General features: G+C 40.0%; 1 protein-coding gene and 1 long non-coding RNA gene across 2 annotated transcripts in view; both read left to right on the top strand.

Moving 5' to 3' along the window:
* The window catches only part of LOC146442356 (uncharacterized), a 298,132-nt gene that overhangs the window by 156,075 nt on the left and 117,785 nt on the right, over positions 1-24,272 (top strand). The window lies entirely within an intron of this gene.
* SLC30A8 (solute carrier family 30 member 8) lies at positions 25-19,545 on the top strand. The gene is made up of 8 exons (XM_085053922.1): positions 25-104; positions 7,374-7,578; positions 11,425-11,563; positions 15,117-15,270; positions 15,788-15,977; positions 16,361-16,466; positions 18,051-18,185; positions 19,200-19,545. The coding sequence occupies exons 1-8, from the start codon at positions 25-27 to the stop codon at positions 19,340-19,342; spliced, it is 1,152 nt and encodes a 383-aa protein (XP_084910048.1). The 3' UTR covers positions 19,343-19,545.

A 24,272-nucleotide genomic window follows, 5' to 3' on the forward strand; every position in this document is an offset into this window, starting at 1 on the left:
AGCAAAACCCCATCGACTTTCCTCATGGCTACTAAAAAGGGTCTTGAAAGAGCTTGTCTGGTGAGCGAGAGGGACACCAAGAAGTACTCCTTGGCCCTAGACAGGTAACACAACTCTTTGTTTCCTTCACTGCCATTTCTGTGTCAGAGCAACATGAGATCACCATTCTGACAACCAGCTGCAGGAGTCAAAGTCAGGAGAGTTTCACTGTCTGCATATATTTTACTACTTCTAAAATGTTTTGTGCAATTTTTTCCTTCCCAAACTTTCTTATTAGATATTTGAGGCATTTACTAGACAGCAGTCTGATGTGTCTGTGTCTGTGATGGATTGAACCAATCTACTGTTGGAGCAAGTGTCTCCTGCTATGTATTTTATAAGCTTAGTAGATTTATTGTAGGATGCAAAACCTCATGGATTATGCTGCAATTTTAGGCTGAATTATAATCATGCTATTGACACTATGTTTGACTCAAGGCTCCTTCATGCTTGAATGTCTAAATTATCCATTTGGTTTGAAAGAAAGGCAGTGCTTATTCTTGTGGATAGTCTAATGTACCTCTTGTGTGCCAGAGGTCCTGTGAGTAAATGCTTGCTTGGGTGAGGAAAGATCCTCTGAAAACGTATGATATACTGCAGATTGGGTTAAAAAATGAATACAAATGTCTATCACAAAATAGTTTTGCAGTTTAACTGATTTTCATTCTTCCTCTTGACTCAGACTAGCAAGTATTTTTAAAAGAAAATAGCTGTTCAGTTACAGCTTAGCACCTCTTGACATTTCCATTATCTCATTGGTTTTCAGGTTATTTATTGCTTGGATCTCTTAAAATGTGTGGGACAGAAACTTGGCATAAACATTGTCAGTTCAAATGGAAATCTGTCTCTTCATGTTCTTATACTGGGGTCACTGCCATCGTATTTTAGTCATTTGAATGTCTGGGTTATTATTTAAATATTATTACATGGCTCCATAAATATAAACGGCACTGTCCAAAATGACTTCTGTGGTAATATTTATATTTCAAAGAGATCCCATATGATTCTGAAGTTCATTTTAATTATTGAAGACACTCAGTGCTTTTTTTTTTTTTGAAAGTTTGCAATTTTGTGGGGACAGTTTCAATGCCTTAGGTCCTTTGGCCCCTTGCAAACTCTGGACACAAAGGACAACTCTGGACAAACCCATTCTATGGCCCCTGAGACAAGGACACAGAGCAGCTGCCTGCACACTACTGGTGTCTTAAGCCAGCAGTAGCAAAAAGCACATCTTAGCCTTGGTATAAATTACCATATTTTTCTGTTCCCCATGTGTAGCCTTAATGAACATCTCTAATGCTTTCAACAGAATTTATTTTGCACACAGATTGTCAATTTCTCTGCCATCCCTGCTGGCCTCTTTCTTTCTAATAAATGCCATCATTACAGTACACAGGGATCAAAATCAGTTTTATCTCGGCCATGTGAGTAGGAATGCTGGAAGCTGACCCCTTTCCCTGCACTCAGGACTGTGGAAGAGAGTGCTCAGCACATGCCAAACCTGCCTGTAGTCACTAGAGGGTTTGGATGCATTGAGGTTTCCCATGTCAAACTTGAAATGCTTACAAAGGGGTGGGCTTCAACTGAGCCCTCTGAAAGTCAGATCAGTTGTAGGCTGGTTGTACAATTCACATTGGAAGAGACCTTAATAAGGTCTCTGGTCCAAGCAAGAGGTTGAATAAAAGTTGCTCAGGGCTGTCTCCAGTCTAGTCGCCAACAAAAAGCTCTCATGACTGACAGTCCACAACCTTTCTAGGCAATCTGCTTCAATAAAGAATTAACTTCACAGTCTTTTTTTCCCCCCTTATACTCAATCTGAACTTGTTTCGGTTTATGACCAATGACCTTATCCTTCCTCCATGTAGAGCAATAAGGCTCCATCTCAGCAGCCTCCTCAAGGATATTGGGAGGTTGCATCTAGGTGCTCAGAAACTCACTTTTTCAAAAAGTGTTGTCTGTAAGTCATATGTCATCTGTCTTTAAATTAAGTATGAATTAGGTGTCTAAGATAGTTTTCTATGATCTTTTCACAGTCAATCACAGTTGTAAAAGAGAATAAGTTTCTCCAACAATTAATCATCGATATGCTACTTTTTCTATTTGTTATCACCTATATAGTGATCTAGATAACTGCTTATCACAGTCTAGGAAGTGGCTTAACCAAACTCCTGAAGTTTCCATGAATGAAGACAGGCCAGATTATTTAATTTCTTGCTGGCTACAGATCAGTGTAATATTGACCAGAAATATTCAATATCCCACCTCATAAATCAGTGGATTTGCGTCTGATTGTGCCAGCTATACTATGAGCTAGATTTGGGTTGATCCAGCACGGATTTCTTATTATGTTCTTTATGTGTCTTTATAGTGGGATTTTGAATACCATCACAAGTGAAACTCAAGGCTTTAAGTCTTTTATTTTGTCTCTGAGACAAGACGGAAAAAACCCAGGGTTAGGCAATGCTGAAAGCAGGAAAGTTGTGTGAAAATGTTAGGGTTTGTCTTCATGCAAAAGCTTTTAACACAGGGCATTAACATGACCTGTGAATATTCCTATCTATAGGCCTTAGACTAATAATTGATTTCTCTCTGCCAGGCTCATACCAGCAGGTAAAAAGTTTGAAGTGAACCTGGGAGATGATTTCGTCTGGTGAAGAGTGATTTTCTGTAGCAAAAACATAGGGAATATTTTCTTCTTTTTCTCCCTTCCTGCAGGCAATATGAAAACTCTTGTGATGAGATGAAAGAGTCCTCATCAAATAAAGGCTTTCCACCACTCCTTATCCATTATAGAATCAATGTTCAGGAAGACTATAGGTGTTTCTTGTGATTTCTGGCCTGTGTTAGCTGAGGGCCCTGTGGTGTGTCTCCTGTGTACTGGCTTGCCAGCTGGTCCCAGTAGCACACAGCATCTGAGCAGACTCAGCAAACCCAATCCCATTGCCTTTGCCCCCCTGCAGGTGACATTAGGACCCTGCAGAAAGGACTGTGCCCAGTGCTGGCCATATGCCACCTCCATTATGCTCACTTCAGTCTTGCTCATATCATCTCAGAGAGAAAATTAGAAGCAAGATAGTAAGTGGTATGAAACAGAAATTAAATAGCTAGGGCATCAGCTCAGAAAATTGATGGTTGAGAGGTATAACAATGATACATAAAATCATGAATGATGTGATGAAGGTAAACAGGGAATAGTCATTCATCATTTCTAACAGTATAAGAACTAATTAAAATAGCAGGCAGACAGCTTCAGAGTGACAAAAGATGCATTATTTTTATACACATCATAATTAAATTGTGGAACTCAATGCTTTCAAGTCAGCTGGGTTTGTGGAATAAAGATCTGTAAAAGGCTGTTGGACAGGAGCTGTGGTTCAGAACTGGGAAGCAGTAACTCTCTGGGAATGTTTCTCTCTGGTACTTTGACCTTATTACTTACTATTATTTGACAGTATTACTTCATGCGTTTGACAGAATTTGTGTACTTGGCTACATGCACCTCTGGTCTATCTTCAGGCAGCTATTGTTATCCTGTTATGTAGAAGGAAATTTATTGACAATACATTTATGCATACAAGGCCAGGCCCTCAAAATGAGGCCAAATAAAATAACCAAGGCATGAATTCCTATCTACTAGACATCTAAAGCTATGCAAATATATAAGTATTTGCCTTTATTTTGTGCCCACGGTAAGGAAAAGTAGAAACTGGACAGTCAGGCTATTAACAGGGTCTTAAATGCCTTGGAAATATTCAAGATTGGTACATCAATTGAAATCAGAACGGTGCCAGCATAAGGGGGGTGACTTTGGCTTCGATAAATTTTTCTCTGAAAGCAGTTTCATTATCCTTTCAGGCACCAGAAAATTACTATTTTCCCTCATGAAAGAGATGATCTCCTGTGGAAAGTGCAGTGATTCCACATTTTCCTCTTTTGACTGGGGAAGTCGTAATGGTCTAGGAGGACGGCAATTATTCCCATAAGCCTGCAGATCAAGGCATCCAGCAGATCAAGTGAAAATAAACAAAAAGGAAGTTGTAATAAAAAGCTATTGCTAATGATTTGTGTGGAATCTGCAATATGTATTAATATTTTCTGCTTCCCCCTTCTGGGCATGACTCAGTAGGAGTCTTTCTGTGACATTCCCCTGACAATCTTTTTTACAAAGGAAAGAGAATTTGAAATGGAGAAAAGATTATTTTTTAATCTGTGACTCTGCAATATGCTGGCACAGAGATCTGATGCTCAAAGGCTACATCTCGCTCTAAAACACTATGAAGGGGTTTCTGGTCTAACAGAGCTGATCTTTGCACCTTAAGCTTTTGATTCACGCTTTTATAAAACTGCCTCTTAGATTCTTAGATTCTTTGAATTAGTGGCAGGCAGCTTGTGAAAGAGAAAAATAATGGTTACACACAGGAGCTGGCAGGAGTTTTCCCAACTCATCAGGCCAGATGCTGTTCTGCTAGTTCAAAGGGAGCCGAGAATGCTCACCACCTCTGGCAACTGGGGCACTTTTATTCAGGTACCCTTTAGACAGAAAAATGTGACATTTGTGGGTTTATGCGATGTCTGTTTGCTTTTGCGTCTCTCCAGCAAGATCTGCGGACAGTGCTTTCAGTGATGCCCTGAGACTTTGTCAGCTGAGAGAGAGATTTAAAGACAAAAAAATTTTAAAAAATAGTGAGATCACAAAGTGACCTATCTTGTTAAGAGCAAGGAAAGGATTTTGTGGCTCAGAATATGCAGCAGTAATTTTGGCATTCCTGCCCTGACAGGCTGTTGAGCTGATCATGACTCATGTCATTAAGGTGATTTTAATGTTCAATGCCAGCTGATGAAAATTGAGGTAAGGGGAAATTAATTTTACATGCAAACTATAGAAAAGCATTGGAAGTTAACTCCAGAGAGAGATCATGAGAAAAAAAATCTTGCCTGCCCTGATCTCCAGGGGAGAGTGAGAGAACTACAGCATTTTATTCAGCCATCTGGAAGGAATTAATTTGTGGTACCTTCTGTGTCTAATTCATCAGGAAAATATTGTAAAAAAATGACACTGTGCACATGAGGAACCTGATAAATGTGAAACTAAAGGATTGGAGAAGGACTGGCTGGTGGGGACCCCAGCTGCCAGATGGACATCCCATACCCCAGACAGTCCAGCTCCCATTTACTTGTTGTTGTGAGGAAATAAAGGAAAATGCTGACAAAAGGACTAAGAAGCCTCACTGTCTCCAAGCATCAGGCATTGAATCTGAATAGTTGCTCTTTCACACAAGCTGCTCACGTAAAGGAGGAATCAGTCACCTCTGCTGAGCAAACAGAGACCACATGCTAACCTGGCTGGGAAACCAGCTGACTCAGGGGAATGTGGCAGTCTTGGAACATCTCAATAATATTTACAAAACCAAATCCATACTGATTATCTACAGTTGCAGGGCCTGGCTGCCAAGGTGGGTCAGCTCTTCTTTCACCAGTACCTCTGTGGTGTTGATGAACATGAAAGACTAAAGCATCCACAGCTCTGCAGGTGCCTTTGCCTCTTGCCCACCAGTGTGGGGCATCTGGCAGGACTTCAGACCTACTGAGCAGCTGCAGCCCCCTCAGGCTGCCCAAAAAAAGCAGCTGGAAAAAGCTTGTGATTTCAGTACAGTTTTTTTCTTGACATTGACTACTGCAGGTTGGCAGTCACCAGCTGATTTCTTTCCAGTGAGATTTTAGGCATCTTGACACTTCTATAAACAGTGCAGAAACACTACAGAAAGTCACCAGGATTCATGTTACTTCCTGGAGCACGTTTCCTTCACTCAGCTGAAGAAACAATTCTTCCTTGTCCCAGAGGAAAGTCTGAAGTCAAAATGGGGAAATCCACTGTTATTACTAGGGCAGCTAAGCCCAGTCCCACATCCTGCCCCCAGGCTAATTTCAGATTTGGAAAAAAAGCAGTGGAGCTTGCTGTGTTCCTGGGTAGCTCCTGCACACACAGACCTCAAACAGCTGCACATGTGCTTATATGGATATTGTGTATGTGCATTTTGGCAGAATTCATCTTCTGGTGCCACAGTCTCAGTACACAGTTATCACATTAGGAGTAGCTCTGGCAACAAGTGTTGGATTGGGAGAGAGGGAATGGCTTGAAGTCAACTTTCCTGGACAGGGTTTACAGTGGTTTTTTGACAGCTGGGCTCTTTTCCCTTGAGAGATAAGGAGAAAGGAACATCCTTGCTCACCAAACCAACTTGGGGCCTCCTCTGGTTTGTATATTAAAATTTCTGTAAAAACTTAACGTAAAATTTTCTTTTTCTCTGAATTCCAGCATTACAGGCTTTAAAATGAGCTCAGAATGACATGTTGGAGATTATTTATGTTCCACACTCAGCTTTGCTTCTGCTTAATATAAGCATATAGACAGTACAGATATATACCAATACTATACAGATAGTATAGATATAAGTACATATAGATAATTCATAGTCTCTGGGTTACTCTAGTGAGAGTCAGGGTCATCCAGGAACTTCCACAGTTGGAATGCAATGTGCTTGGCCCTGGACCTCTCTACCCCACCCTGTATTTCCTGTGCAGGAACACTGAGAGGGACAACACCAAGGTTTTGTGGCAGAGCAGACTTGGCTGAGAAATCACCTTGTGATGGAGCAAGGATCAAAGAGCCATTTCTGCTGGACTTCTCACCTTTCTATGAAATCAGTGGCATGAAGGGTTCAACATACTATGGAGAATTGATTTCTTTGATTTTTTAAAATACCTTTGAGGTCTTTGGATAATTTTTTCTGTGCTCAGGCTCTTCTGCAATATTGGTAGATTTTGTACATATGTAGAAATTTGAGATAAAATAGTTCTGTGTGCAAAGAGAGGAGAGAAATATCTTTAGCTGATTATAATTAAGAAAAATAAGTTTGGGGGCTTTTTTAACTAGTCTTCTTGACAAAGCTGTTGGGAATAAAATCCTGAATTTTTCAGTAGAATTTTCTCCATGTTATGCTGAATTTGGTAGCTATTTGCATGAGGTACAACTTTTTGAAAGTCATATGCTGTGCATGAAATACACAGGCTAAGAAAGCCACCCTGCGCTTCATAAACTGCTAAATGATGTAGGAGATCCCCAAGAGCTGGCCAGAACACTCATTTTATGTGCAGCTCCCTCCCACAGAGCCTTGCTTGTGTGAGCGAGCCTCTTCTGTGACCTACTCTGCTGTTCCCAATGCTGCTTTTATCCTTTGAAAGCATTAATTACATAGTTTCTGGGGCTGTAGGGCTAGACGCCTGAATAAACAGGGTTTTTCTTTTTTAACCTTCTGTTTCTTTCTGTCCCAAAGGATGAGCTGGCTTCAGAAGAATTCAAATGAAGAGAGGCAGCAGCAGGAAGCAGAAGTTACAGGAGCTAATCCAGCATATCACTGTCACAGCTACTCACAGGCCTATGAGAACAGAAAGAGGGAGCAGAATCAAGCCAGGAGGAAGCTCTGTGTAGCATCAGTAATTTGCACCTTCTTCATGATTGCTGAGATAACAGGGGAGTATGTTTGTTCAAAAAGAGCCCAGTCTGGTACCCAGCACAGCCACATTCTTTCCTTCAGTGTGCACTCTGACTGCAGAGACCCTGGTGACAGGAGTGAACCCACCTGGCATTAAATAACTCCTTTGTCCCTGGTCGTTAAAAGAATTGGGGTGGGGAGAAGGTTTAAGTGAAATTATCAAAATATTTTCTTATCTTCATTCAAGGATTGCATCTGGGCAGGAGTAAAAAGATCAGTTAATGGTCTGAACTGTTCTTCCAGTTCTTTAAGCTTGACTAGAAGTGACTAGCATGTCTTAGCATCATGTCACAAAAGGTTTCTAATAAATTGGGTTACATTTTTCTTTAAAGATTAAAAGATTTTACATATTTATCCAGGCCAATGAGACCTCAGCACTGATGGAGGCTGCTAGCAGCAGGATCTGAAAATAAATGCAAGAGTCTTTACAAAATCCAGGGAAATCCAGGGCCAGATTCGCCATCTGTTTTTCTACAGTTAAGTCAATGTATTTATATCTGGGCACGTTTATCTTTTAAATTGGCCTGCTGGTGTGTCTCTGGATCAATGGAAGATTATTCCCCTACATAATTAGCTTTCACTTCTGGGCCCATCCTACAATATCCAGTATAAGTATTTGGCTTGCTCATAGAGCATTAGCTTTCATTTTGTCTCACTGATCTGCTCTCTCCATGGATTCCGTGATATTTATATCCACCTGATAGTTCCTGGCTCTTTAATTTGCCCTTCTCTGCAGTGAGCTGAGGTAAGGGAAGGCATGAGGAATCCCACAGACTTTTGCCATATGTGTTCCAGCCGATGTAACAAAAACCAGCCAGGAAGGCCTCTGAAACCCATATTTTCCCAGCTCAGACATCCCTGGAGCCCCATGAAAATGAAACAGAAAGGCTTTGTCTTCCCCACAGGTGAGAAGTGGAGAGTTGCTGCATTTCTGCCTTCTCCCCTGGCTGCCAAACCCAGCGGGGACTTCTCCAATTCTTCCCTCCCATGTGCTCCCTCTGCATGAAGCCCTGCTGTTTGTAGGTCATGTTCCTTCCCCCCATGGAAACCAGGGCATGCTGCTAATCCCCATGCAGTAATTTCCACTGCCAGAAGTAATGCATTATTAACAAAACCATACAATCAGTGGGCTTAAGTTTGGTGAATGCAGCTATGCTAGAGGATAATTGGAAGGACAGATGATATGTTAACTAAATGTTTCGTTTTGCTTAATGAATCATGCAGCTTTTTTGCAGTGACAGCTTAAGTAACAGGCTTGAAGACCGTTTTGCTTCAGACCATTAAACTTTGACAAACCAGTTATTAACTGCAGTTACAGACAGCACTCTATGGAGATTTTTGTAATTATGAACCATACATTTAATTCTTTTAATCATTAGGCAAGACTGCTGTGCCTGATGATTGACCATTGAGTGACTGACAATTTCAACTGCTTGTGGTCTATAAAGCTATAAACATCCATCGTAGGGAATGGTAAGTCATAATGGCCACTTATTGGGAGTATTGATAAAAAGCTGTAAAAGCCTATAACTACTACTCAGGTTTTACTCCTGAAAATAAAGAATGTCTTCCCCTCCCCTCCTTGCCCTTTAAGGGCAAAGAGCTTCAGTGGGCATTATTATGCTAAACAGAAGAAACAAAACTGCAGCACTCTCAGAGAAGTTGAAAAGTTGTGCTTCTTTGAATGCCTAGATTTTCCATTATATTTTTTCTCAAATTATCTCTGCTGGCTCATCATTACTGTTGTCTCAAAGGGGGCATTGCTGGCTGAGCCTGATGCACCGTCTTCGAAAAGACAATCATTTCTGTTCTTCTAAGGCAGATCCACCACATTCTCCATAGGTTTGGAGATAGTCAGACCAATACTATCCTGTGTGGAGCCCAGATATGAAAGTGCTTTCCAATGACTTTTGGTGGTTTAGGGCCAAATGTGAATTTCAAAGTACTTCACTTCCACTTGGGCACTAGAAAGAGAGACAAGCCCTGCATGCAGCCTCATGTCAGAGCAGAATATAAACACAGTCAGTGAGACAAGTTTCGAAGTTAAGCAGGCTGAGATCTCTGAAACTCACCAGAGGCATTAGTTATGCCAGCAACACATAAAATAAGTTTGCAAACATTTTTCAAAGACAGCAGGCTAGGAGCAAGCTTTTGTGATGCTGTCCTACAGAACATGGAAATAGAGTATATAAAATGCAATAGGGTTTTGTCCACAGCTTCTGATCTACTTATTTGTTTGCTGAAAGATACCTGATGCCTTGGTTGTTAACATCTGGGCACTGTCTGAAAAGCCTTCTACCCTGGTATGCAAGACCTCTTGAGATACAGTTCCCCTGCAAACAGTGAAAGTCTAACAAATGAGCCATGACCAAGAAATATCTGTGCATTTATACTTGAGCACGTGCTGGGAAATACTTATTCTGATGAATTTTTTCATTTTACTGCAAGGAATCAGATGCCCCCAAATTCTGCAGCCATCCTTTCTCCCTTTTGGGAAGTAACTTTAAGCAAAATCCTGTGCTGAAAAAACTAATGGTATTAGGTAATCTAATCTAAAATATGCATACAGGAGGAAATTAAACAGACAGTCCATCCTGCTGGCATGAAAATGCTCCAACTATAAGGAAACGAGATATATCTACATGTCCTTTTGGCAGTGGTATGCTGCCAAAGATTTGAATGAGGCATTTTATGATGTTTTTCAGGATTCATTGATTCTCATATGGGGTATGGTCAGGAGAAATGAGTGAGCTGAAATTAATTAAATTACTGAAGAATGGAAATGTATTGCTATATGCAGAAACTAGGTGTTTTGGTTCTATTATTTCACATGTCTACTTTTCTACATTTGCAGTCTGAAGAAAAGATTTTCCTGCTGTAACAAGTTGGAAGGACAGTGTCCTGCTTGTGATGCTTGTCTTCTGCAGCTACCAGCAGCTGGGGCAGTTTAGAGCAAATTTTTAGTTTATCTGGATTTGCCTTTAGCCCCAAGATATGGTTAGAAGAATTTGGCAAAACAATGATATTTGGCTTGCTGGGTAAAAGAAATGTGAATTAAAATAACCCAAAATGTTTTGAATTTGGTAGTTTTTTTCTTCAGAATCCACATAAATCCAAACCCCTGCAAAGTAAAATGATATTCAGCCACATTTTCTGAGCTCCAGCAGGAAAATTAAGTCATGCATTACAGATTCAAAATGATAGATTAATCCTGAGAACAAAACATTTTTCTCTATGCCCTCACTAAAATGGTTGATTGCTTATCACAGTTCTTCTATTGGGACCTTTCCATATATTCCTGTTTTAATGTTGCCTGTGACAAATAAACAGTCAGGCATGCAGCAATCCAAACCTCAGGAAGAGCATGCATATTTTCCTATAACAAATAGGAAATGAATCCCATAAGCTAGGTCTCTCAACTGTTGCACATACATAAAAATATCAGTGTTCTGTGAAAAGACAGTGGGAGAATATTGGAAATGTGATTCCTAATATGGCTTTTCACAAAAAAATCTGATATTAAAATAGCCAAACAGCCCAGTAATAATATAACTACAGAACTAATATATCACAACTCATATTGTTCTTAGGTCTCTCTCTCTCTCGCATACAAAGAAATTTGGCTTATGTGTTTCTATTAATTCATTCCTTTCATTGCACAAATGAGGTACAAAATGAAATTATCTTTGAAGGGGTTTGGGTCTTGTGTATAATGACTGAAAACTGAGTGTTCCTTTTGATTCTCAGCAAAAGAGGTCTTGAGTTTGATCTGTTGGGCTCAGACTTCTGCCCAGAGCCATGACCTGGATGTGTGTTTCTCACAGGTGGGCAGATCGCCGGGAGCTTGGCGGTGGTCACTGATGCAGCACACATCCTGGTGGACCTGACAAGTTTCCTGATCAGCCTCTTCTCGCTGTGGCTCTCCTCCAAACCTCCTACCAAACAGTTCACTTTTGGGTGGCACCGAGCAGGTAGCAAACATGTCACAGTGTGAGCATGTGGAAAGGGAAAGGGAAGTTCTCCTAGGCAGGGACTGGAGAGCATGCTGATGTCCAACACAGGTCTGCAGGCATTTAGAGAGAGTGCACTAATGCTGGCACAGCTCTCAGGACACAAAACAGAGTAAAACAGTGACCTTCAAAGAAGTAAAGACCATAGACATCTCTTATCTGGAACAAGTCTTTCAGTTCATTGTTTACTGTAGCTCTGTGCTGGTGCTACTTTTGGTTAAGATAACAGCAGCTTCTCTCAGTGACTTGAGTGTGTGGAGGATTGAGCCCTCAATCCATTACGAAACACAGGTTTCTATAAAAGCAACAATAACCATCAAAATGAGGTTTTTCTCAATTTCTAAAGCAAATTACTATATTATTTTAAAAGTCAACAGTGTTACATTTGTAGGAATGTGAGATCCTTTGACATTTACTCTTTTCTAAATCCTCTCCTTTCATATCTCTTTATCACCAGTGGTTTTTATCAGATGCAAACAGCAAATTTTTAAAGTATTCTGTCCTCAGCCTAGAATAGAAATTTTACAGATAACTAATACCAAAAACCTGAAAATCAAACACAAGTGTTTTCACAAAAGACAAGACATTATTGAAGTATTAACCATGAGAATAATTTTCTGGGAGTATGAATCTGTTCAAGATTTAGACACCTGAATATCAATGCCTACATGTACGTGAGCACCTTTAAGCACAAGATCCAAGTCTCTGATGCATTCAACTTGACCCCATTCAGCTTCCTAAACATGGAAGTCCAGTGTTACACCCCTAGGATGTCTGAGGCTTATGCACAGGATGGCAGCTGTTGCACAAGGCCTATAGGAGACTGCACAGGATGCCAAGCACAAGACCAGGGCATGTCAAATGTGACCAGAGACTCATAGCTGAGAAACCAGTATGTGTTCCCAATCAGCCAGTGGAGCAGGGAGCTGTGGCAATCACCATGAATTTGATGTCTGTTGTCCACAGAGGAAGCTTAGACATGCAGATAATGCTTAGAGGTTGACAATTTAGTTGTCTCTTTCTGGAAGGGAATCTCATGCTGAATGTCTCAGGGCTCAGTTTAGTTGCTTATATGCAACTAAACGATTTGTGCTGTTTGAAATCTAGCTGTGACTCTGGAATTGTGTCAGTAGAGGTGTCAGTGTATCTCAAATTACTCTAGACACCTGTGCACCTGAACCAAGGACTCAGATGATAGATGCTTCAAGGATGTTCAGTAGGAAGGTCCAGAAGCAGCTTCTGACTCAGATGTCTGTAGGCCAGGGTTGGTTGTAGCTGCAGAAAGTACCAGGGAAGAATATGCCAGACTCATCCTGTCTTTCTGTACCTTCCTCAGTGTATTCTACCAGCTCTGCTGGAAACAGGCTGCTGGGCAAGTGGGAGGTTCAGTATGGCTCAAGCATGGTTGGCACTATGTAGACAACAATTTTGCAGCCTTAGTAAACTACTACTTGACATCAGTTAATCCACCATTACATTTTATGTTTATGATCTCTTAGCCTGTAGGAAAAAAAAAGTGGAAGAGAGACCTCTCTTGCTGGTGTAGGCAGGTTCTGCCACCTCATATAACTTCATCCTCAGTCTGAACTAGACTATTTTTATTTTGTCATTGCAATGCAGAACTTCAAAACCAATCCCTTATTGCCTTTTTATCCTGGTAGCAAAGACAGCCTTGCATCAAATTTTAAGAGCTATTTAATTGCAGTCCATGTTTGTTATCCTGTTCCTTGCTCCTTCTCCCCGTTATATTTTCAGTTTCATATGCAGGTGGGTACCTTAATAGAGTAGCTGAGGGCAATCAGGTGGCAAAGTCACTCTTCACTGACTAGCAAGGTCTTGCAGGTGCAGCCCTCCATGACACTGGAAGCTGTTTATTCACTGCTTCCCTCAGACTGATAGATATTGTCATGAAAAGACTGTGTATGTTCAGGTTTAGCAGGATCCATCTGAACGCCTCCCGCCCTCCACACCAAAGCATTGCAGCTACTTTCAGCAACACAGATAGAAACACAGTATTAAGACTGATAGTGTGAGTCAAACTGTTTCCAGGTACAGAAACTCTCTTGCACCTTAATTTCCCTCAGCTGTGACTCAGAGATTCCCACATAATCCTACACTATTGTTTGCTCTGCTCTGCTAGTGCTAGTAGTTCTGAAAAAAAAGTAACTCAGAACATCTTGAGTGAAGAATTTAGTGCTACTGAACTGGTCTGTAAGCTTTAGTAAACTTTTGTTAAGATACTCGATTGAAAAGTAATATGTAAAGATGACTGCTAACGTGTTCTGTTGTGGAAGATATGCATAAACCCACACAGGTGGGTATGTGTGTTCTCAAGAGCTGTTGGCTGCTTTCACACCAATGATAGCACAGCCATCAACACCTTCAGTTGGGCCAACTTTGCAGGGTTTCAACCTGCAACTTGGCAGAAAAAAGCTGTGTGATTTGTGTGAACTTCTATCTACTTTTAAGCAAAACTAGATTCCCCTGTCAGTGCACTTTCATTTATTATTTTCCAGTTTTAGGCAAAATGGTCATTTGTTAAGCTTTGCAACCTTTAAAAAGGGTGATCCTCATAAAACTATATTATAAATTATAAGTTATTTTAATGGATTGTCAGTGGAAGTCTGTGCATATTCTTTCTGGCTATCTACTGCATTTCATTTTGCTGTAAGCTTGCATTTTCTTTGGTATTGTCTTGGTTGTTCTCATTTACCCATTCAAGTCACAGGGCAATTACTAGTCCCACATCCTATTAGAACCATGCTGCACGTTCATATGCACTTCTCTGGACCTCTCCTATAACAACAGAGCAATAAAAGGTGGCCTTGGGGACTGGATTTATTTGAGCCCAACTCAAAGCCAATAGAGACAAAATTAAATTTTGCTACTCCGGGGAAAAAATAACTTCTTTTGTTCTCATCACAGCTGGTGGCACAAAAATGATTTTGTGGCATTGGCAGGAGGAGTTCCAGGATAAGTTTTGCTGACAGGACCTCGTTGAGGGCTGCTACTGTCTGAAGTGGTGAGAGGTGTGCAGAAACAGGGGAGGCTAACCGAGGGGGATAATGTCTGACAGGGGGTTTGGGTGACCTGTGCCTCTCTCCTTCCTTCCAACCTCTGCTCTTGTGATGGAAATAATCTTTTGTGGGGAGGAGGGCTGGTCTTTGTGGGCTTACACCACACTGTCAGGGCCAGACAAACTCTTCTTGCTCCTCCCAGAACTCCCAAATGATCTTTTTCATCTCTCCAATTTCTTAGAATGTTGCACGAACTAAGCATTGGAAAGGGCACAAAAATAGAAGCAGGTAGAACAGGGTTAGGGCACCACATTCATAAGGCTACCCTAGGTAGCCACTGGATTTGCTATGATTGGAAAGGAGGTTGGCCCATTCTTTGGGAGCATCAAGACTGCCAACATAGAAGAAACAGCTCTCTTAGCTATAAAGCTCATCAACCTTTTAAATTTCTTTCATTATTATTCTGATTGTTAAAAGCAGATTGTTTTAATTCCTAGAAATTCTGGGAGCTTTGATGTCTATGATAATTGTTTGGATGGTGACTGGTGTGTTGACATATTTGGCTTGCATGAGGCTGCTACACCCGGATTATGATATTGATGCTACAGTGATGCTCATTACCTCTGCTTGTGCCGTGCTCTCCAACATCCTGTAAGTTATTCTGTTCTCCTCTTATATGACATTTGAACCTTGAACCAACTCCTGTAATTCAATATAAAACTTTATCGAGATAATGGCCTCAAAAATATTAAGTGTTTATGAGTTACATGAGGATATGGAAACAGGTCAAAAAGAGAGGTCCTGCTTCTCATTGGAAGTTGCAGTTGCACTCCTACTTTCTGTTAGCTGCCACACTGGGAGGGCAAATTATGAATGTAGAAACCCCAGGAAAAGATTATTCTCCATCTCACTTTTTATTAGATGTCAGAACATTCAAGAACTCTATAGAAAATGAGGCCTCATTAATTACCCCATCCACAAACTTTCTTGATTATGCAAATAACTGAAAACATAGGAATTATCTGCTCAGCCACTCTGCATTTCTACCTAATGTGTCAGATTTTACTGTTCAGCATTCAGAAGTGAGAGGGATGATGATGTGCATGACCTCACTGCTTTCAGAGTTGCAATATGCCCACTGATATTTGCAGCTTTTCCTGTCTTGCAGACTAAGTGTGATTCTGCACCAGACTGGCCACGGGCACAGCCATGGGGCAGCAGCCAGGGAGCACATGCCAGCCCCTCTGGAAAAGCCAGCTCTGAGCAATGCCAGCCTTCGAGCAGCCTTTGTGCATGCCATGGGAGATCTGTTCCAGAGTATAAGTGTGCTAATTAGTGCACTTATCATCTTCTTCAAGGTTGGTTTTATTAGTTCATGTGCCTTCCTTGCAATCCTATTTTCACAGTATTGTGACTCTAGGTACTATGTAAATATTTCCTCTGTCTTAAACATACACATTGTAATTGAGTCAGAGAATTATTCTTGGGAACTGAAATGACTATTGAGAGTGTAACACTTGCATCTTGGTTTTCAACTGGACACTTTGGTGTCTCTCCTTTTCTTCATTTGTAGGTAGCACCTTCATTCCCTGCACTGAGACTCCCTAACTGGCAAAGGAGACCAGCACTCATTTTGTACTAGATGAATGGAATATATATTATTATTTCTTGTTAACTAATTAAAAATGACAATAACCAACAATAATGAAATTAACTAAGTGGTGTGTTCATATTTTTCTAGCCACAGTACAAAATAGCTGACCCAATCTGCACATTTGTGTTTTCCATCTTTGTTTTGGCAACTACCATCACAATTTTAAGGGATATTTTGACTGTGTTAATGGAAGGTAGGACCTGATTCCAGAATCAATGCACTTATATTTTGATTTATTTTCTGTTGCTTTCTTCATAATGCTTATGTATGCTGAAAAAAGTATAACAGCACATTTCTGCATCAGTTTCCAATATTCTCATGATTCTGATCGTACTCTAAACCTACTTCCAATTTTAATCAAAACTGTTTTCTATCATTGCAATATGTTTATACATATGCCATTTTTCACAAAAATCAGTGTACTGGTGTTTTGCTAATGAGCTCTGAATTTCTTTTGTTTGTCATATGTGTAGCATTGCTTTCTATCACCCCTTTGGCATGTGAAATGGCCTACTCGCCTTGTTTGTTGTCTATTTCCTTTACCTGTGTGAAATACAAGTCTTTGCCAAGAAAAAGTGCTTTGACTGTGCTTTGAACTGTGTCTGTGAAATACACTGAGTGCAAGAAACAGAAGTTTAAAAGATGTTTAGTTACACCAGTCCAGAAAAACAAGCTATTGGAGCTTTCCAGTTGCGTTCAAGTGTATGGGAATAGACAAGTCTCAGCACAGCAGCAGCAAGAAGAGCCAGGCTTAGCAATATTTAATCCTGTCAGCTATGGGCCTGAATATTTGATTTGCAAGGCCAAATGACTTGAGCTGTCACAGATGCATGTTTTTGCCTTCCTCACATTGAATAATATAATGCAACCTCTTTCTCAGCTATGAAGACATGAGGATTAAAGGAAAAAGTAGCTCTAACAGTGCAGGTTTTGAATGGATACTCAGTGTGATTGCCTGCATGACTATTTCTCCTCTCTTTCACTTTGTACCTACTGCTCTTTCAAGAAATAAAATTTCCAGTATTGTTTCACAGTAGTTTCATGCTAAGGTTGGTTTGTTTTCAGTGATTGTGAGATAGAGATACTTCCATGTAGAAGTGTACTGAGACAAGAGTGCATCAACTGACTGTATTTTGGCTGCCGAAAAATCAGATCTCTTGATTACTGGTAACAAATCAAACGACCAGGAAGGAGGAGCACCCCCTGACACTCAGGAGTGTCTTTCTCAAAGCAGTGACCCCCAGCTTCTGTAAGCAGTGTTTACATGCCAAAATCAGCAGTGCTCTGCTCCCCTCTGTGCCAAGCCCACTGTCCTCCTGGGGAGCTCTCTGGGGAGTCTTCTGTCTCCTAAGTAGCATATTCTGCCCAGAATCTTCTGAAAAGTAATTGGATGTTGGAGCTGCTCTTTCAGTTTACTGATCCAAGTGGAGCATGATGAGTATAGCCGTTCACACAGACACAGAAATGAGCTCACAAAAGATGTTGATGCAAAACTAGGACATGATCTGGTGAAATAGCTCACTACGCTATGTAAACTGGACACTCAGATTGTCCCCTAAAACATGGATTAGTCTCAACCTTTCATGTGTAAGTTTAAAACAAGGGATAGGATTAAAGAGCACAGTGAACTCTGAAATAGATGGGCTTTACAAAGCATTGAATATTTTTATTAAAATGATACATCTAAACAAATAATGGTTCATGATTCATTTTCTTCTATTGATTATCAGTCTTATCCCTTAAAAATATTGTTATCCCATCAATTTCTCCTTTTCAGGAACATCAAAAGGATTTGCTTATGATGCTGTGAAAGCAAGAATTTTAGCAGTTGAAAAAGTGGAGTCTGTTCACAACCTTCATCTTTGGTGTCTGACAATGAATCAAACTGCTCTCTCTGCTCACATTGCCACAGGTCAGTAAATTTCTGTAAGCAGGGAGTAACTATTCAGCTGCTGTACAGTAAAGGTCAGTCTTGATTCTGACTATATATCTGTTGTTTGTTTAAAAATTTATCATAATTTTGTTGGAAAAATAAAACTAACAACACTAACAAATAAAGCTCTCAGATCCTCCTCCCAGGAGCTTTGTCTAAACAACAGGGACCTCTACTTAGCCCAAGACTTGAAAACTGCAGAGGTTGTGGAACAAGGTAGTACATAACAATATATTTTAGGTAAATTAAAAGTACTAGACTCAAACTGGATTTTTCTCACAATTTTCTCAAACTTGAAAATTACTGATCTCTACAAGAAAAACTTACAGGGCAAATCTACATTCCTGACATATGTCCATTAGTAAAGCAATCTTTAAAAGTAGGTGGAGTGTAGAGGTAACTCTAGTTTGTATTTTAAAATATTATTTTAAATTGTAGTTCTTATCCCAGTTGACAAACTGTCACTATTAGATTAATTTTCTTATCTGTCCCTCTGTTTTGTATGTATTAAGAAACAAAGTATTTAAGAAAGAAATAATTCCACCTCTATTTGGCCAAGGACAGGTCTAGAGGAGAAGTCTTCCATGGAGTCCTCACTTCCCAAAAACAGAGGGTCTATCGGCCACCCAAATCACTGCTGCTACTCCCTGACTGGATGAACTAATCTTTATTAAGTATTTCTGCTTTCCTCCTGTCTTCTGCCAAACTGAATTTCAATGGTGATTACTCTTAGCTTAACTCTTGCCAAAAATTGCATATTCCAACCACATTTGAATGAGCAAAATTTTGCTGACAAGGAGGCTCCTGAAAGGAGGATAAAAAGGACAAGAAACAATTTTCAAATGAACTTCTTGTTACAAGTTTCTGTCTATCCTAAAAATAGACAATATCTATGTTATATATCAATGTCTATATTAGAAGTATGCAATACTTCATTAAAGTATTATCAAAATGTATGTATTTTGATTGTTTTCTGCTTGCTATCTGTAGCAGACACAATGGACAGCCAGAAGATTTTGAGAGATGTTACCCAAGCCCTGTTTGAACACTACAGCTTCCACTCCATCACCATTCAGATTGAATCAGCAGAGGATCAGAAACCAGACTGTGTCTTCTGCCAAGAGCCCAGGGACTAAAGGGAGCAGTGTGATATGCCAAATTACCATCACCCCTCTTACAGGTCACTGGAGACTGTAAGTGCTGGTTGAATGTAATTGATTAACAACAAATGGTAATTAACTGACATAACAAGCCCTGCCATTGCAAGCAGATCATGGGCCTTTCTCTGTTGGTATCATCTACCATGAGAGAACATGTATTAAATCCAGCCACCAGCCAAGTTTCCTGTCCATCAGCAGTTTCTTTCAATTACAAGAGAAATATCTAAATTATTCTTGACTAGAGCAGCAGATTGGCAGTAAAACAACATTTACAGTACCTGTCTGTAATTACAGGTAACAAAAAACTAATCAACCTTTAAATTACCAACAGACCAATTATCACAGGTGTAATGAAATGTGAGTTTGGTGTTAGCAAAGCTCAGCACTTACTCAGGATGAAAGAGAAAATTTAAATTACCACAAGAGTTGAAGAAATCTGGGAAAGAAAGTGATGGTGGCATGTGCTTTCCCTGCCTTTTGGCAGACACTGCTCTTCCTGCCTGTTAAAAGAAGTATCAGATATGTACCATATTCTGCTGCATGGATTAAAACAGAATTAATTCCATTCATATTTGGAAAATAGCTCTGTTTTTCAGCTAGCCCTATTTATTTTTCCGCTAGTCTTCAGGCAAACTCTTTTCTGCCAGGCATGAGCAGTATTCTGTACTATCATGACATTGTGTTGCATCATGATAAATTACAAGTGATTTGAGGTGGATTTCTGTGTGTCCATGTCACAAGGTACCACTGAGTCAACAAAACAGACTGGGTTTTCCTAGAAAATGAAAAAATAGTTAGGGCAAGGAAGGGCTGGGGCCCATTGTGAACATCCTGCCTGGTGACACAGTTCAGAGTATGGTCTGTGGGGTGTTACCCAGTGACACTACTTCCTTGAAGTTATATAGATAATTTGAAAAAGCCTTTGGCATATCACTCAGCCATTCACTGTAAAGGAAAGTGGCATGCTTCTCCTTCAGGTAACTTAATCCCACATTTCCTAACAAGATGTGAGTCATGGTTTCCCCAGATGAGTGTTCCCACAAAAACACTCCAAACCACACTCTGCTCGCTCACTCCCACATTCCCCCTCACCTTCCCCAGTGGGTGACTGCAGAGGAGAATCAGAGGCACAAAAGGTAAAGGTTATAGGTTGAGATAAGAACAATTTACTGTAAACAGCAATGAAATAAGAACACAGTAACGGCAGCAAAACCAATGACAGAGTGTACAAGAGGTGAGCGATTCACCTGCGAGCGCTCAACCCTGATAATACCCCACTGTGCTGCCACACTTCATGACCCCAAAGGCACCCTTTACCCATCTCTGGAAAATGCCATGAGGGTACAGAATAACCTCCATGTCCTGGCCATGCCCCCTCCTGCCTACTGCAAAAATTAACCCTGTCCTGGCCAGAACCAAGACAATGTGTTAAATCTTCCTCTTTTATATATCTGGCAATGCTTACAGCAGAACTCAGAACAAAGAGTCAGGTCTTGCTGCAGTCCCTCTGTTTTTGTCCAACCAACTGAATCAAACTCTCACCTGTTAGCAAAAGCAAGGGTTGCACTTCAAAATGCATGCTCCAGTGCTCAAAAAAACAACTTCAATTCTGCCCCTGGCCACAACAGTGCTTACCATGCAGAACTAGACATAATGTTTTCCCACTACACAGTTCTTTCTCCAACAGCTCTAGGGCTCACTTTACTAACAGGTTTGTTAGAACAAAATAAATTATGTGATACCAAGTGGTACTGAGTTTCCAGACTGATAGATGGAAGGACCATTGTGTTACTAAGGTATAAAGAAGCCTTGCTTTTTAGGGAATTCAGTTTTATTAGCAATAACTTCACATTAGTTTTCTCCTTTATCATTCTAAGGAGATTAGAATTTATTATTGGGGCTTTTGGCTACAGATAATACATAACTACGTGATGATAGATTGATGTCTTAAGCTGGCATTTGTTACCTGGTAGGGGGAACATATTCTGCTTTGTGGAAGACTGTAGTCAGGTAAACCTCCCACTGAAATCAGACAAGGTATTAAAACACCCGCTAGGAATTCCATGAGTATCTCATTATTTGCCAGCTTGAACTAATGGAGGCCATAGCAGTGATATTAAGTACAGTGATAAAGACAATTCTTGCCCTTCACAGCTGAAACTCCAGAAGATAAGACACAGATAAATCAAAGCACAGTAAGAAATTCTAAATGACGAAGTCAACTTGTATTTCAGCCAGTTTCTTTCCTGGTATAATTTAGCATATTTGCCTCCTACCAAAGGCAACTCAGCTGTGCTTGTCAGGCAACCTGAGTATTCTTTTCATTACTTAGAGAGTACAAGTTAATAGTGTGGCTTTCATATGAAAGAAAATGTCTTTCTAAGTGTTTGGAATAAAATGAGGACACAGACCTGAATATACTAGGGAATTCTGAAGAAGGGTTTTATGATCAAGGACAATGTAAGAGATAACAAGTGGGTGACAGAAACATTCATATTGGACACTGATTCAGTTCTGAGATTAAGGTCAAGGTAGTGAAAAAGACCAGAATTTTAAGAGCAATAGTGGATTTTGGAATGAATTTAAATAGGCAAGTGATATGGTCCACTAAGAAAGTTATGCTGAGTAGTAGAGCTGTGAAAAAAATGGATGGAAGCAAAAAAAGAGGAGCTGGAAAAAAGAAGATTCAGTCCTCGGCACCAGGACTGCTGAGGCTATCACACAAATTAAATGAAAGTGGGAAAGTGTTTCATTATGTTTTAGAAAGAGGAGCAGTGATATATAAAGATGTGAGGAAAGAAAGAGTTAATCCAAAATAATGACCTGTAATGAAATAGAGTGGGGGGAAAGTTGCAAAAAAGGTTTAAGACGAAGATGAGGCAGCAGCTTCCTTTTTACAGTAATGTAACCTGGGTATGTGAGTGGTAAAGGTCAGGGCAGGACTGGGGAGGCAGAGGAGAAGTCTGGGTTTGTTAGCAGCAGTAAATGTGTCTCAAGCAAAAAGAATTTAACCACATATCTGTAGTGAAAGTGAGAGAATGAAGGGAACTGTACCTAAATATGAGAGACTGAAGATGAATTTAGAGAAAATATTTATTTGTAGTTACAAACATTGCTATAAGAAGCTGAATCTTTAATGCTCCTTCTGTGTATATGAATGTAAAATGTATGTTTGTTCTTCATTCCTGTCTAGTCTGATCCTCAGGGATATTATCTTGGTACAAGGTTATATTCAGAACACTGACTGACTGGGGAGGATTTCTGCAGAAATGCTACTGTGATATGCAGAGGCCAGAGACAATTTCTAGACTTGTCTGCTTTTATTAGCTTTACATTCTTTTGATTGTCAGAAGAATAACTACAAGAAAACTGACCAAAAATTGCTATCTCTAAATTATTCTTGGAATCACTGTGAAATAGAAAAGTATTTCTCAAGTCAGTGGTCTGTTTTCCATTCCTGACTGTTTTTTGATGCAGTTCAGGTCATATGGGCAAGTACATATTTTACTGGATAGCCCATATTGAAATTTTATGAACATATTCCCTAAATTTTAAAGTAGTCATTATGCAGCTTGTAAATTATGTATTTCTCTGGACCCCTGAAAGCACTCTATCAGTTTCTACAAGGATAAGGAGTTTGTAGAAACTCAAGAGTTTTTGGAGTAGAAATCATGAAATGGGCAAATGCAGAGCTAAACTTTCCTCATTCAACACTGACAAAAAGACCTTTAATGCCAATAATGTGCTGAGATGACCACCAAACACTGACAGAAATATTTATATTTATTCAAACTGGGTACAGTTAAGGCACAAATCTGTTATTAACAACACATAGAATAGTCTCTTACTGTAACTAAAGTAATAGATATAGTTCTGTGTTCTCCTGTCTGAGACATTATTATGAGAACTGTGTATGAAATCAAGGATTATATTGACCACTTAGTGTGAGAAATCACAACAGTTATTTATCATCTCCAGAGGAAGGCAGACAGATATCTCTGTCCATGGCAGCAAATGGTGGCCCAAGGAACAAGAACTGTGCACTCTGCAATATGCCATTTTCCAGTGTCAAGAGGTCATATCAATTTTGTCTTGGAGCATTTGCTCCTCTGTTGTAAAACTCAGCATGCCCCAACACACCTTCACCAGTGCCTTCCCTCCAGCCTTAGCAGATGTGCTCTCCACCCTTTTTCCTTCCCTTTGACTATTGTTCCCTCCTTCTTTTTTACTGTTCTGTTTTTCCCCATTTGTCTTTTTTCATCTGTTGCCTGCCTATTCAAACTTCAGTGCCAACATATACTTAGTGCATATCCTTTCTACTTACAGCTCTTCCCAGTCCCCTTCAACCTGTGTGGTTTGATAAAAGCTCCTCAGAAAGAAACTGCCTTTTGCTCCACGTCTGTCAAAAATGTGGCATAATGACTCATCTTTTTTCATAACAAGAACTTAATAAAAACAAAGAGCAACAGCCATTCCAGACATCACATATTAACACATATCCAGCACAGTTATATATTTACTTTGTACTAAAGTTATTTAGAACTTTCAGAGCCAAAAAATTATCTGAACTGTCTCTAGCTTAAAGTACTCTTTCATGTTCTCGAGCTTTCTGATAATCTCTTTCAGCTAAGAAAAATAAAATCCTTTCTCACTTGAGTACACCCAGTTTAAGCAAGAAAGAAATTACAGACATCCAGTTGCTTAACTGCCTCCTTTGACTTATCTCTGCTTGGACTTTGTGTCAGACAGTTGGTGTCTAGCAAGAGTGCACTGCAGCAAAGGAAGTTTTGGATAGCAGCCCAGTGAGAACAGTGTCTGGAACGGAAGCACAACAGAGGGTTTTTAACATGGTTACTGGTGCACATTCAGAATTTTCCATCCCAGGTGTTATGTTGATGAGAGACAT

This window comes from Lichenostomus cassidix, chromosome 2 (assembly GCF_008360975.1).
Source record: "Lichenostomus cassidix isolate B80296 chromosome 2, HeHo_3.0, whole genome shotgun sequence".
Classification (NCBI taxonomy): Eukaryota; Metazoa; Chordata; class Aves; order Passeriformes; family Meliphagidae; genus Lichenostomus; species Lichenostomus cassidix.